At 39.4% G+C, this 12,088-nt stretch overlaps 1 protein-coding gene across 1 annotated transcript; it reads left to right on the forward strand.

Annotated features, from left to right (window-relative positions):
• The first annotated feature begins 3,934 nt into the window (after nt 1-3,934).
• Nucleotides 3,935-11,231, forward strand: LOC149817849 (endoplasmin homolog). The gene is made up of 15 exons (XM_089984490.1): nt 3,935-4,093; nt 4,315-4,441; nt 4,961-5,114; nt 5,213-5,293; nt 5,635-5,746; nt 5,840-5,966; nt 6,067-6,205; nt 7,118-7,235; nt 7,347-7,534; nt 7,622-7,834; nt 8,146-8,311; nt 8,408-8,549; nt 8,652-8,802; nt 9,896-10,300; nt 10,725-11,231. The coding sequence occupies exons 1-15, from the start codon at nt 4,030-4,032 to the stop codon at nt 10,977-10,979; spliced, it is 2,442 nt and encodes an 813-aa protein (XP_089840616.1). The 5' UTR covers nt 3,935-4,029; the 3' UTR covers nt 10,980-11,231.
• Nucleotides 11,232-12,088: the final 857 nt, after the last annotated feature.

Consider the following 12,088-nt stretch of genomic DNA (forward strand, 5'->3'; position numbering starts at 1 on the left):
CAAAAGTACTACATCATGCAAGCATATGAAGCTAAAATATTTTGTTGTTAAAGAAAATACAATGAATCATCTAGTGCATATTGTTAATATTGGTACCAAAGAGATAATTGCTGATCCTCTTACTAAAGAGCTAGCACCGAGATTATATTCTGAACATATATTGAGGATGTGCCTGTTAAACTCTTTTTGACATATGCTTATTAATAAAGTGATCACATACAGTTTATTGGTTCTCATTATTTTTGTTGTTAATCTCATAAGGATTAGAGATTTAACTTAAGATATGTAGAATAGATTTTTAAAGGCCAATCTATTCATCAAGCAATTCCCATAAAGTTTACTGGTTTATCGTCGAAACAAGTGGGAGAATGTTGGGATAAGCCACACATTGTGGCAGTTACCCACGATTTGGTAAGTTTTTCATTTTGTGTTCCTTCAGATAAACATATGGAAGATTAGGGACAAAACTGTTATGCTAACTGACCCCCTGCTACAGGCTATATAAACGGGTGTCAATAAGAAACCCGTATGCAGAGAAAAATCACATAGAAGGGTTAGGAAAACATACCTTTTCTGAGCTTTTTTTACTAAGGAGGGAAGAAGGATCCTGCTCACCAACTGCTGAAGGAGTCTGCGCTCATTGGAGGGTTGCAGTTCGGCTGAAGAGCAAAGCTCATCCTATTCCAGCCACCAGTGCCATCACCATCGGTTTCGGTTCTCTCATGACCGCCTCAGGTATGCTCTCCACCGCTTTCCTGCTATTTTATGTTTGTGCGCAAGCTGACCCCAACACTGGGATATGAGCAATGAGATGCTTCACTTTGACTTTTGCGAGATCCGGCTTGGCCCGGATGAACTCAGTTCTTCGAGGCGACACAAAGGGCCAACCCTGTTCATGAACGAGTTCAATGTGGTGGAGACCTGCAACAATGTTAGTTCGATCGTTGATGCCTATGTGGCCATGCTTAGAAGACTAAGAGGGAACAATGGAATGCTAGAAGGGATAGAGGTCTTGAATCACATTTCACTAAACCAAACAACCCATTCATGAGAGCTACATTGGACAAACTTGCAACCTTGGGCATTCCTATATGGCTCACTGAAGTAGACATCAGCAAAACCCTAGGCCAACAAGCCCAGGTGAGTTAAAGTGTGTCACTGGGTATGCATATAAACATATAGGTTTTGACTCCCCAATTTCTGTTAGGGATGTAAATGGTTAGGATTAAGGCAGGATATTTAACCAAATTCGAATACCTTTAGTCGGATTCAATAGCCAAAATCGGATCCGACTAATAATTGGATATGGAACCAGTATCAAAATTTGCATCCAAATCTGAATACATGTAGATATAGTATTTTAAGCTAGTCGGATTTAGATTTGGTTTTAGCTAATCCCCATCCAGCTCCAAATCTGAATCGGCATCCAATTATGCTAGATGTGATCAAGTCAGACTCAGTAATGCCTAGATCCAACCTGTTCACATCCATACTTTTGGGTGTGTTGAATATGCACTTAAAAAACGGCAAAATATTGGGTACTAACGAAGGTACAAAACTATTGAACCGAAATCACCTTATTTTGATTTGCCTGGTTTGTTTAGTAGAAAAGTGTTCTGAAATATGTGATTATAACAAGCAATGGGCTTAAAAAATAAATGTCCCACAATATACCATATTTTTACATCTAAAAATCATGTTTCAGGGTTTCTTCTTTAGCAAACAAACTATGTTGAACACACCTATGTGGTCAGCTTGAACCTATATTTTCCAGCTCAGTAGTTCTATACCTTCATTAGTACCAAATATAAACCCTTTAAACCAATGGCTGCTCGGCGTGATTGGTAGGAGCTGTCAGTGCATGTCGCCTTGCGGTGGGATGTCGGGGTTCAAAACCCAATAAGTTGAATAACTGGTGGGGATCTGACTAACTCCAAATATATATATATATATATATATATATAAAGCCCTTAAAATACATTTGTCAGGCTGCTATTTTTTTTTTCATTGTGCAGGCAATTTATCTGGAAGAGGTGTTGAGGGAAGGGTTTTGGGATAATGCTTTGGACTGCACTTCATCCCAATGGGTGCTACCAAATGGGTCTTAGGGATGTGGTTGACAGGCTTCTTCAGGAATGGTACACAGGGGAGGTGGAGGACCAAACTGATGAGCATGGGCTTCGTGGGGGAGTATCACCTAAGTGATGGGTATGGGTCCAAGTTGGTGAATTCAACCCTGTCCCTCTACCAAGGAGAAGAGACCCTGCACTTCAATGTCCAGTTGCCTCCAATGTGTGAAATGCACTAGTGGGACAACTGAGTCAGAGAAAATTCATGACATTTTTGTCTTGTTTTTGACAGGTCACAAGCAAGATGACCCCATTCAAGTACATTGTTTGTCGCGTTAAATTTGATGCCAAATTTACCATGGAAGAAAGTTACATAGGATCCTTTCTTTTAATAGTTTTTGGATGTATTCATTTTTTGGTTAATCTGTTTATGACTGTTTTATTAAACAAATAGATGTTTGGGAGATATTGATTTAATGAAATATAATTAAAAAATCAAATTTTAAGAATTGAGGGTTCAAATGTTTATTTTTTCTGTTTATGTTTTTTTTTTGGGGGTTAGAGTATACAAACCAGATTCTATGGAATGATCGAATACGAAAGATCATTGACATACTTGGACCTTATATGGGTTATTAAATGGGTTTAACAAGATCCGACATGAGCCATCTCAAGCTGCCCAAACATGACCGAATCATCTCCTTTTCTGGATCCATGTGATTCTAGCCTATATTTGATCCATGATATTAATTGGCATTCTCTGGATCTACTTCAACTCAATTTGTTGCAACTTATATAGAATGTATCCAAAGGGTAAGCCTACCGAGTTTTACACTGTCAGGACAGCGACCTTAAATACCGCAGACATAGCCAGGTCTAGGTCTCTGGGTGTGTTTTTTTTTGCGTAAATATAAAAATGTAGAATGTATTCAAGCGATTTCAAAACACTTAACTATAGTTATCGTTATTTTGTATGCATTGCGCATCGGTGCAATAATACCAGCACTAAAGCATCGGATTCTATCAAGATTCTAAAGTTAAGTAAGGTTGAAAGAGTAGTATTGGGATGAGTGACCTTTTTAAAAGTCGTTGTGTTGCACTTTTTTTTTTTTAACCCAAAAGGGCTTAGGGTAGTGAGATGAGACTTAGGCAGATAGGCAAAGTGGTTAAGTTTAAATCTCATTGTCACTCTTAAAGCTAGCTGAAGCATGATGACTCTTTGGGGGCAAGGGGTAGGCTCACAAAGTTTTACCCTGTTAGGGCAACAATGGTAAGCACTGCAAGCAAAGCCAGCACGGCTAGGTCTCTAATCCATCCTTACTTATTTGGATCCAAATACGGATTCTGACATACCAAAAAGCAAAAAGATTGAGCCTGTGATCGGGCATGATTGGGTCCGTATCTGATCTGTTTGGACCCCAATTGTAGTGTGAATAAGTTCAGGTTTTGCAATTTCTCAACTTTCCCCAGTTCTCTAGATAAATAAGTGGGTTCAAATACCTATTAAGCGCCCCTTATCCAGATAAATAAAATTCCAGTTTCCCGATCCGCTTATCTCGCATCCCAATTTGTCTATTTTCCCGCGATTTTGAAATCTTGACGCAGTGGGTGTCAATAGTAATCCCACTCATGGAAGTTGCTAGAAGCAGTCGGACCCACAGGGGGCGATACAACGTCACGGCAGGCGAAGGCAGCCAATGGAACCAAGCCACCTGGGATCATTGACGAATGGGATCACACCGTTCCTGCTGGTAAGAAAGAAACCGTCGGATGAAAAACATGACGTCGCGATCCGGTTTCTGGACCGTCGGATCTTCCATGGTGGTACGCCTTTAACACTTCAACACCCCCACCCGTCAGCTCCCATTTTAAGCAGCCCCGTGGAGTGGCGCTGCGTGAGGCGTGACCTCTCGATCGCTCCAAATCCCACCGTACGATTACCTCTGAAGAAGCGGCGACAATGAAGTGGAGGGTTCCCGTCGCCCTGTTCCTGCTCTTGCTCCTCTCTCTGCTTCCCGATCAAGGTGTATTTTTTGTCCTTTGTTTTCTCTCTTTAGTGTTGTTTCTCTTGTGTTTGATTTTAGTTGGATCTGGCTGATGGATCGACGGGATCTCGTGAGGGTTTCTCTTTGATTTTCCGAGTTGATCCTTTTTTTTTTGCTTCTGTGGCTCCCGATCTCGATTTCTGGTGGATTTGTTTCTGAGATTCCGTTTTTTTCTGTGTGTCTCTGTGCGTGATCTTTAGGGCGACATTTACATGCGAATGCGGAGGAGAACGATGCATCGGACGAAGCCGTGAATCCGCCGAAGGTGGAAGAGAAGATCGGCGCGATCCCTGATGCCTTGTCTACCGACTCCGAAGTCGTCCAGAGGTTTTTGATCCGTTGCCTCTTGTTCTGTATTTAGCTTTTGTTAGCTTATACTCGTATTCATAGGACGAGTTCTGAATATGTATCTTTTAGGTTTTTTTTTTCGGAGGGAATTGCAGTAATTGGGGCCAGATCCTTTTTGGACTTGTGTTTTTGTTTGTATTTGAGGAGAAGGGAAAGAACATATGTTTATCGGTTTGTTGCTTTGTGATGTCGTGGAGTTTGTTTGCTTGTTTTTGGATCGGTTAGTCGATCTGATGTCTATGCTCTATATTGAATAATTTGCAGCTTGTATTTGTGTTGTTGGTGATTTCGGTTCTTAGTTTGTAGTTAGCTGTATGGATCTGTTTTACTTTAGAGATGGGGTTGCAGGGTCAGCGAAACATGCATGTTTTTTTTCCTCCCTTGTGTACGTGTGTTAGGCAATTTTGGATGCATAAATTAGTAAGATTAGAGGGTCAGACAAGTATTGAAGATCTGCTTTTTGGGTGTTTGAGGTTCTTGTTGGTTGTTTCCTTTCAGGGAGTCGGAGTCTATCTCCCGGAAAACCTTACGAAGCAATGCGGAGAAATTTGAGTTTCAGGCTGAGGTCTCGAGGCTTATGGACATTATCATCAACTCCCTCTATAGTAACAAAGACATTTTCTTGAGGGAACTCATCTCCAATGCTTCTGATGTGAGTGTCAACTATCTTGCTGCTTTGGGTCTGTGCTTTATTTTGTTTTTCGAGAAATGGGTTTTCTGACTTTTATGAGTGATGCATGTTTGGATTAGGCACTGGACAAGATCAGGTTCCTTTCCCTCACAGACAAAGAGATTTTGGGTGAGGGTGACAACACGAAACTCGAGATCCAGGTTAGCCTTGCAATTATTTTATGATGAGGACAGAATATTGAGATGACAAAGTTTGATATATTAATTTGAATCAGATTTATGTCATGGAAATATGAAAGGATAGAGCAATAATTCAAAAAAATGATAAATTTTTTTACTTGCATATTTTAAATCTGGGAGTAAATGATCAATTTCTGTAATTGCATCTTTGAAATATGGGAAAATACTAATAGTTTGGGTGCATTTGCAACTTATCTTTCTTGACATCTTGAATAACAATCAAGCCCGTTCACGAATAAGAATCGATGAAGTATCTGGTTGTCTTATGATGTTTAACCTTTATATTTCTTGACTACATGTAGATTAAGTTGGACAAAGAGAAAAAAGTGTTGTCTATTCGTGACCGAGGCATTGGAATGACAAAAGAGGATCTCATCAAGAACCTGGGTACCATAGCTAAGTCAGGGACTTCAGGTACTTTCTGTGGTGCTGAAAATTTGAATCAATTTTAAATGTTCAGTGGCTGGTGAACTCTTGATGAAGTTTGATCTTGCCATTTTATTGCAGCCTTTGTGGAGAAAGTTCAGAGTGGAGGTGATTTGAATCTGATTGGACAGTTTGGAGTTGGGTTTTACTCTGTCTACCTCGTTGCTGATTATGTTGAAGTCATTAGCAAGCATAATGATGATAATCAGTAAGTATTGATTTTTAAATTGAAGACTTTCCATAGTTATTTTGTATTTTTTGATTTTATACATTTCTTATTCCATTTGGGCTTTCTCTCTCTTTACCAGGTATGTGTGGGAATCAAAAGCTGATGGATCATTTGCAATCTCGGAGGATTCATGGAATGAACCACTTGGTCGTGGGACAGAGATTAGGCTGCACCTCAAGGAAGAGGCCGGCGAATACTTGCAGGAGGAAAAATTAAAAGTGGGTGCTTTGATTACTTAGTTTGTAATTAAAGGCTTATTGTTAATCTTTTTATGTGTTATTCTTCAATGCCATGATGTGTGGGACTAGCAGTATGTCATTCGTGACTGATAGTGAGGTTTAACATTTAAAGCTACATTGAATTTTACTGTATTATGTGGTATATGACTGTGCTTTGCACCATGCACCTAAACTGCTGCATGGCATTCGTAGCAATTACTGAGTACACTTGTAAACCTATTCTAAGTTCTGTACGGTACATTTCATGACTTTATTCTGCCTTTTTGCCATGAGATGTTCAGTTTTTTTTTGGACTGGGTCTTATGTGATTTATAAATATATAAATGCTTAAGTGCTTGTACCACTGTCATTTGGTTTCTTTACTTTTTGAAAATAGCTAGCTCTTGTGTTCATCATACTGCTTCAAGACACCCTAAATTCTGTACATTATATAAAATATTGTCATGATGCCTTCACATCATGAAATGATTGTTTATACTGGATTGGGCCCTATGTATTTTATAGTAATGTAAATGCCTAGGTGCTCATATCACTATCTCTTGGTTTCTTTATTGCAAATAATTTCAGTTATCGTGCTTGTTTCCTTTGACAGAGGCTGGTTAGGATCTCTCTCTGGTGCTTAAATGTTGGGTATTTACGAGAATCCAGTTTATTTGGCTAGCTTCAATCTGGTTTATCACAGATAGCATGCATTTGGTTCAACCAATTTATGTAGGCAAAAGTCTTTACAGACCTGAGATGTTGCTTGGCATTGCTTACCCATTGGCTTTGCATTGTATATGAGAACAGATGAATTTAAATTTCTTTTTGTGTGCAATATTGAGTTTTTAGTTCTTATTTGTGGCTTCCGTACAACTCAATTTTAGTGATGATGTCTTCATATGGTGGCAGGAGCTTGTAAAGAAATACTCTGAATTCATCAACTTCCCTATATACCTTTGGGCAAGCAAAGAGGTTGATGTAGAAGTTCCAGCAGATGAAGACGAGTCCACTGATGAAGAAGAAACAAGTATGACAAGTTCTCCATATTCTGCATCAAGTCTTTTGCTGCAGTTTGGATTTTTAGTCATTCATCATAGTGGATTTTCTTTCTAATCTGATCACTTTTTCAATGTGACAGCTGAGAGCAGCAGCTCAGAGGATGAAGAAGTTGAAGAGGAAGATGCTGAAAAGAAGCCAAAGACAAAAAAAGTGAAGGAAACAACTTATGAATGGGAGCGTTTGAATGATGTCAAAGCTATATGGCTACGGAGTCCAAAGGAGGTGTCTGATGAAGAATATGCAAAATTCTATCAATCCATTGCAAAGGTGGATCAATCTACACATTGAAAGTTTTCTGAGTCATGCCCTGGAAAGTTGCATTTGATTCTAATCATATTCTCTTTGTTTAACCAGGACTTTAGTGAGGAGAAGCCATTAGCATGGAGCCATTTTACTGCTGAGGGTGATGTCGAGTTCAAGGCTGTGCTATTTGTTCCTCCTAAGGCTCCTCATGACCTATACGAGAGCTACTACAACAACAAGTCAAACTTGAAGCTCTATGTTCGTCGTGTGTTCATCTCTGATGAATTTGATGAACTTCTACCAAAGTACCTGAACTTTTTGAAGGTAATATGCTGTAATATCAGTTTTCAACTGCTTAGAGCTTGTGTAACCCAATCAGGGATAGGAAATGTCTTGTATTGGGTCATATCCATCACTGAATTTTGATGGTGTCTCCTTGCACTTACTGCATTGCCTGATCATTTCCAGTCCTGAGCCAAGATGACTAAATACCGAAAGTGTTCTTCTCAGGATTCAGGCCTACTTTGCGGTCATCAAGTCTCTCAGATTTATATTATTATATAACTTGTTTGAGTGCATTTTAGCTCTGATTCTGCCACGGAGATCTGAATTTCTTATCCATTTGTATTTCACAGGGCCTTGTTGATTCCGACACTTTACCGCTCAATGTTTCACGTGAAATGCTTCAACAGCACAGCAGCTTGAAAACTATCAAGAAGAAACTTATCCGCAAAGCTCTTGATATGATCCGTCGGATTGCAGATGAGGATCCTGATGAGTCCAATGACAAGGATAAAACAGGTTAGAGTCTGAAATGCTGCTGAGATTTAATGGACACTATGCTATTATCTGTATCGTACGTATCTGAGGTTGGACCGGTTTTTTTTCCGTTACCAGATGCTGCAGCAGAATCTGAGAATAATGAGAAAAAGGGCCAGTATGCCAAGTTCTGGAAAGAGTTTGGCAAGTCTATTAAACTTGGCATCATCGAAGATGCATCTAACAGGAACAGACTTGCAAAACTTCTTAGATTTGAAAGGTAACTGTTCGAATTCTTGCTTTCATTGCCCTAATAAATAATCTTTTTGTGCATATTTTGAATTATAGATAACTGATACACTTCCCCTCATCCTGGTTACAGTACAAAGTCTGAAGGCAAGCTTGTTTCACTAGATCAGTACATATCGAGAATGAAAGCAGGGCAGAAGGACATTTTCTACCTAACAGGAGCCAACAAGGAACAGCTAGAGAAGTCACCGTTCCTTGAAAGGCTCACAAGGAAAGGCTATGAGGTATTGCTGCAAAAACTATATCACATAGGTGCGGGTGCAGATATGGGTGCGAATGCGGCACTTTAAAAAAAACTTAGGTGTGGGGGGTGCGGAGAGGGTATATGAGGGTATACATATATAATTTTTAACAGGAGCCAACAAGGAACAGCTAGAGAAGTCACCGTTCCTTGAAAGGCTCACAAGGAAAGGCTATGAGGTATTGCTGCAAAACTATATCACATAGGTGCGGGTGCAGATACGGGTGCGAATGCGGCACTTTAAAAAAAACTTAGGTGTGGGGGTGCGGAGAGGGTATATGAGGGTATACATATATAATTTTTAACAGTTTTAAGTTAACACTAATGAAATAAAAACAATTATCATATCATCAATTCATCATGCACAAATTCATGCAATAAATCAAATTAATAATCTACAAATGCTATTCCTCATCAATAAAAATTAGCACCACACTAGTGCGGAGGGGTGTGTGTGTGTATATATATATATATATATATATATATATATACTTGTATGTGTATGCATTTATGCATTTATATATATAATATAAATAAAATTGAAATTTGTTAGGGTTAACTGAACCTACTTTTGGATAGAAAAGGACCTCAGTGTGGTTGACTTCACCTGACATAAAGGAAGCCGTGTCCAAGTGTCGCACCCCCATGAGTGCGGGTGTGACGTAGGTGCAATGCTCTGTTAGAAGAGTCCGTGTTACATAGCTGCAAAAGTTGTGTTCAGATTTTTTTTTTGTTTTTTCCCAAAAGTCGGGGGAATTGTAACCTACTTTTGAAAATCATAAACTGGGAATGGGCTTCATAACTAAGCTTTAAGTTGAAAGACTTTTTGGTCTTGTTAAGGAAAAAGCTGCACATACATTGCCATTTTACATTTAGGAACAGAAGATTATTACTACCCCTTCTGTTTGTTTCTTTACTTTGAAAGCAGCTTTTTGACATATTGAAAATTCCATTTTATCCTGGGTAGATGGAAGTAACTTTGTTTCACAAGCTATATTTGCTTCTTGATTTGATATCCAGAAGCCATCAGCTTGCATATCATTATGCTTGCATTCACTTATTCCATTTGTTTGTAGGTTATCTACTTCACTGATCCAGTGGATGAATACCTGATGCAATACTTGATGGACTACGAGGACAAGAAATTCCAGAATGTGTCCAAGGAGGGCCTGAAACTAGGAAAAGAATCGAAGGACAAAGATCTCAAGGAATCTTTCAAAGAGTTGACCAAGTGGTGGAAGGATGCTCTTTCAAGTGAGGGTGTTGACAGTATAAAGATCAGCAACCGATTGGATCAGACCCCTTGTGTGGTGGTTACATCTAAGTACGGTTGGAGTGCCAATATGGAGAAGATCATGCAGTCACAGACTCTTTCGGATGCCAGTAGGCAGGCATATATGCGTGGCAAGAGGGTACTTGAGATCAACCCCAGGCATCCCATTATCAAGGAACTGAGGGAGAGAGTTGTCAAGGATCCGGAGGTATGATTTTAGGCTTGATATTTGAATCCTTTTGAATAGTATTTGTGCCCCTAGCTGCAAGGCCGTGGGGTTTATTTTTGAAATGTCGCTAAAGATCAATAATAACTAGCACAGTGCATTGGTAAAGGCAGCTTTTGGCCAATACTGGTCTGGGCATCTGTATGATTGAATCAACAGGTGTGAGATGAGTTACTATCACACGCTTTAATCATAAGTGATCTAAACCACAAGAAATGGTGCCCACTAATTCAGTTGCTGTCACTGACTGATGGGCATTCATTCAGTTGCTGCTTATTGTACTTTATGAATTCATCCCTTTTGTTTGTTTTGCTGAGAGATCATGGTTTTGTTTTCACTGCTTGATTTTTTGTTTTACTTGGTTGGGATTGTGGTCGGTCTCACTTATTGTAACTTGGAACTGTAGGATGAGGGTGTGAAGCAGACTGCTCGTCTCATGTACCAGACTGCGCTGATGGAGAGTGGTTTCATGCTGAGTGATCCAAAAGATTTTGCTTCTAGCATCTACGGTTCTGTGAAAGCGAGTCTTAATATCAGCCCAGATGCCTCTGTAGACGAGGAAGATGATGTTGAGGAAGAGGTGGAGGCTGATCCCAAGGAGGAAAAGCCAAAGAGTGATGAAGATGTTAAAGAACCAGAAGATGTCAAGGATGAGTTGTAGTTTGTTAGCAGAGTGGTTGTTTCTGCTCGGTAATTTTGATAGTTCATGAAATCTTTGAAGGATAAGTCCGAGTGTAGGCTAGGTTTTAACCCAACAACTGTACGAGTGCCCTTGTCGGCCAAGAATTTTCATGGTGGTTTTGATTAGATTTACTCGAAGTAAACTTTCTCACGGTTAGTTCTCTTGCTTGTTTACTTCCACAAAATATAATCATCTCTGTGCAATCATTAAGCTACAGCAACTTATGCTAAATCTTGCTCAATGCTTTGCTGTCATCTTATGTTTCCTTCTCTGTTTTCTCCCTTGGTTGCAGTTGATCTTCCTCTGTTTGTTTAATTACAAAATGCCATTATGTTGTAGTATAAATATGACCAACATACAACTTTAATTGTTTAAAGTATTTTGGTTAAAATGTTTCAGCCTGTTTTTCCTTCTTCCCTTTTAACTTGACCAAATTCAGGGGCCCAAAGATCCAGCTGTGAGTTTTTATCAAGTCTCTTCCTAGTTCCTAGCCACCTTTTTTCGATACGCTCAGACATAAGGCTGCATGCTGGAACTGCAGGCATTTACCAAGCTTCTGATTGAGTCCTTTGGGATTTCCAGCATCTTTTCTATGACTCAAATTTGTGCATAAGATATGTTTGAGGGACTTGAGCTGCTTTCGTATCGTGTGTTATGCATAATTGAATTGATTAAACATTAAATATATAGGTTGATTTGAGTGTTAAAGGTGAACTCAGGTTAACACCTGCAGATTTCTGATGATCGGGCATATTGATTGCTTAGCTAAGTTGCCGGAGTAATCCTAAGCCTATACATCCAAAAACTCTCACCAATGTTGGCAGTAAGTATAAGAGGCTGGCCCAGTCTCTCATCAAGTTTCACAATCCGTGCTTCCCAAGATTTTTCTTGTTCAATGGAAGTCTAATTTATGGCTGCCTTTTTTTTTTCTGGAGAAAATGATTCACATGTTTGCAAACGCTATCGAACAACTTGTCCTGTTTGTGCAGACATGCCTGAGTTTTGATGGCCAAGTGGAGTATCATCGTTACTCTCCATTTCGAATACCGTGACTTACCTTTACCCGTTCCCTGCTCAAATTTAGAATG

The sequence above is a fragment of the Nuphar pumila genome, chromosome 13 (assembly GCF_984573655.1).
Source record: "Nuphar pumila chromosome 13, dmNupPumi1.hap1.1, whole genome shotgun sequence".
Lineage (NCBI taxonomy): Eukaryota > Viridiplantae > Streptophyta > Magnoliopsida > Nymphaeales > Nymphaeaceae > Nuphar > Nuphar pumila.

What these genes read in the sequence shown, in the direction of transcription:
- LOC149817849 (XM_089984490.1), top strand. Translation starts at nt 4,030, where the DNA reads ATGAAGTGGAGGGTTCCCGTCGCCCTGTTCCTGCTCTTGCTCCTCTCT. An exon ending in AGCTAAGTCAGGGACTTCAG is followed by an intron (nt 5,747 to 5,839) that starts GTACTTTCTGTG and finishes ATTTTATTGCAG; the next exon opens with CCTTTGTGGAGAAAGTTCAG. An exon ending in CAATGACAAGGATAAAACAG is followed by an intron (nt 8,312 to 8,407) that starts GTTAGAGTCTGA and finishes TTCCGTTACCAG; the next exon opens with ATGCTGCAGCAGAATCTGAG.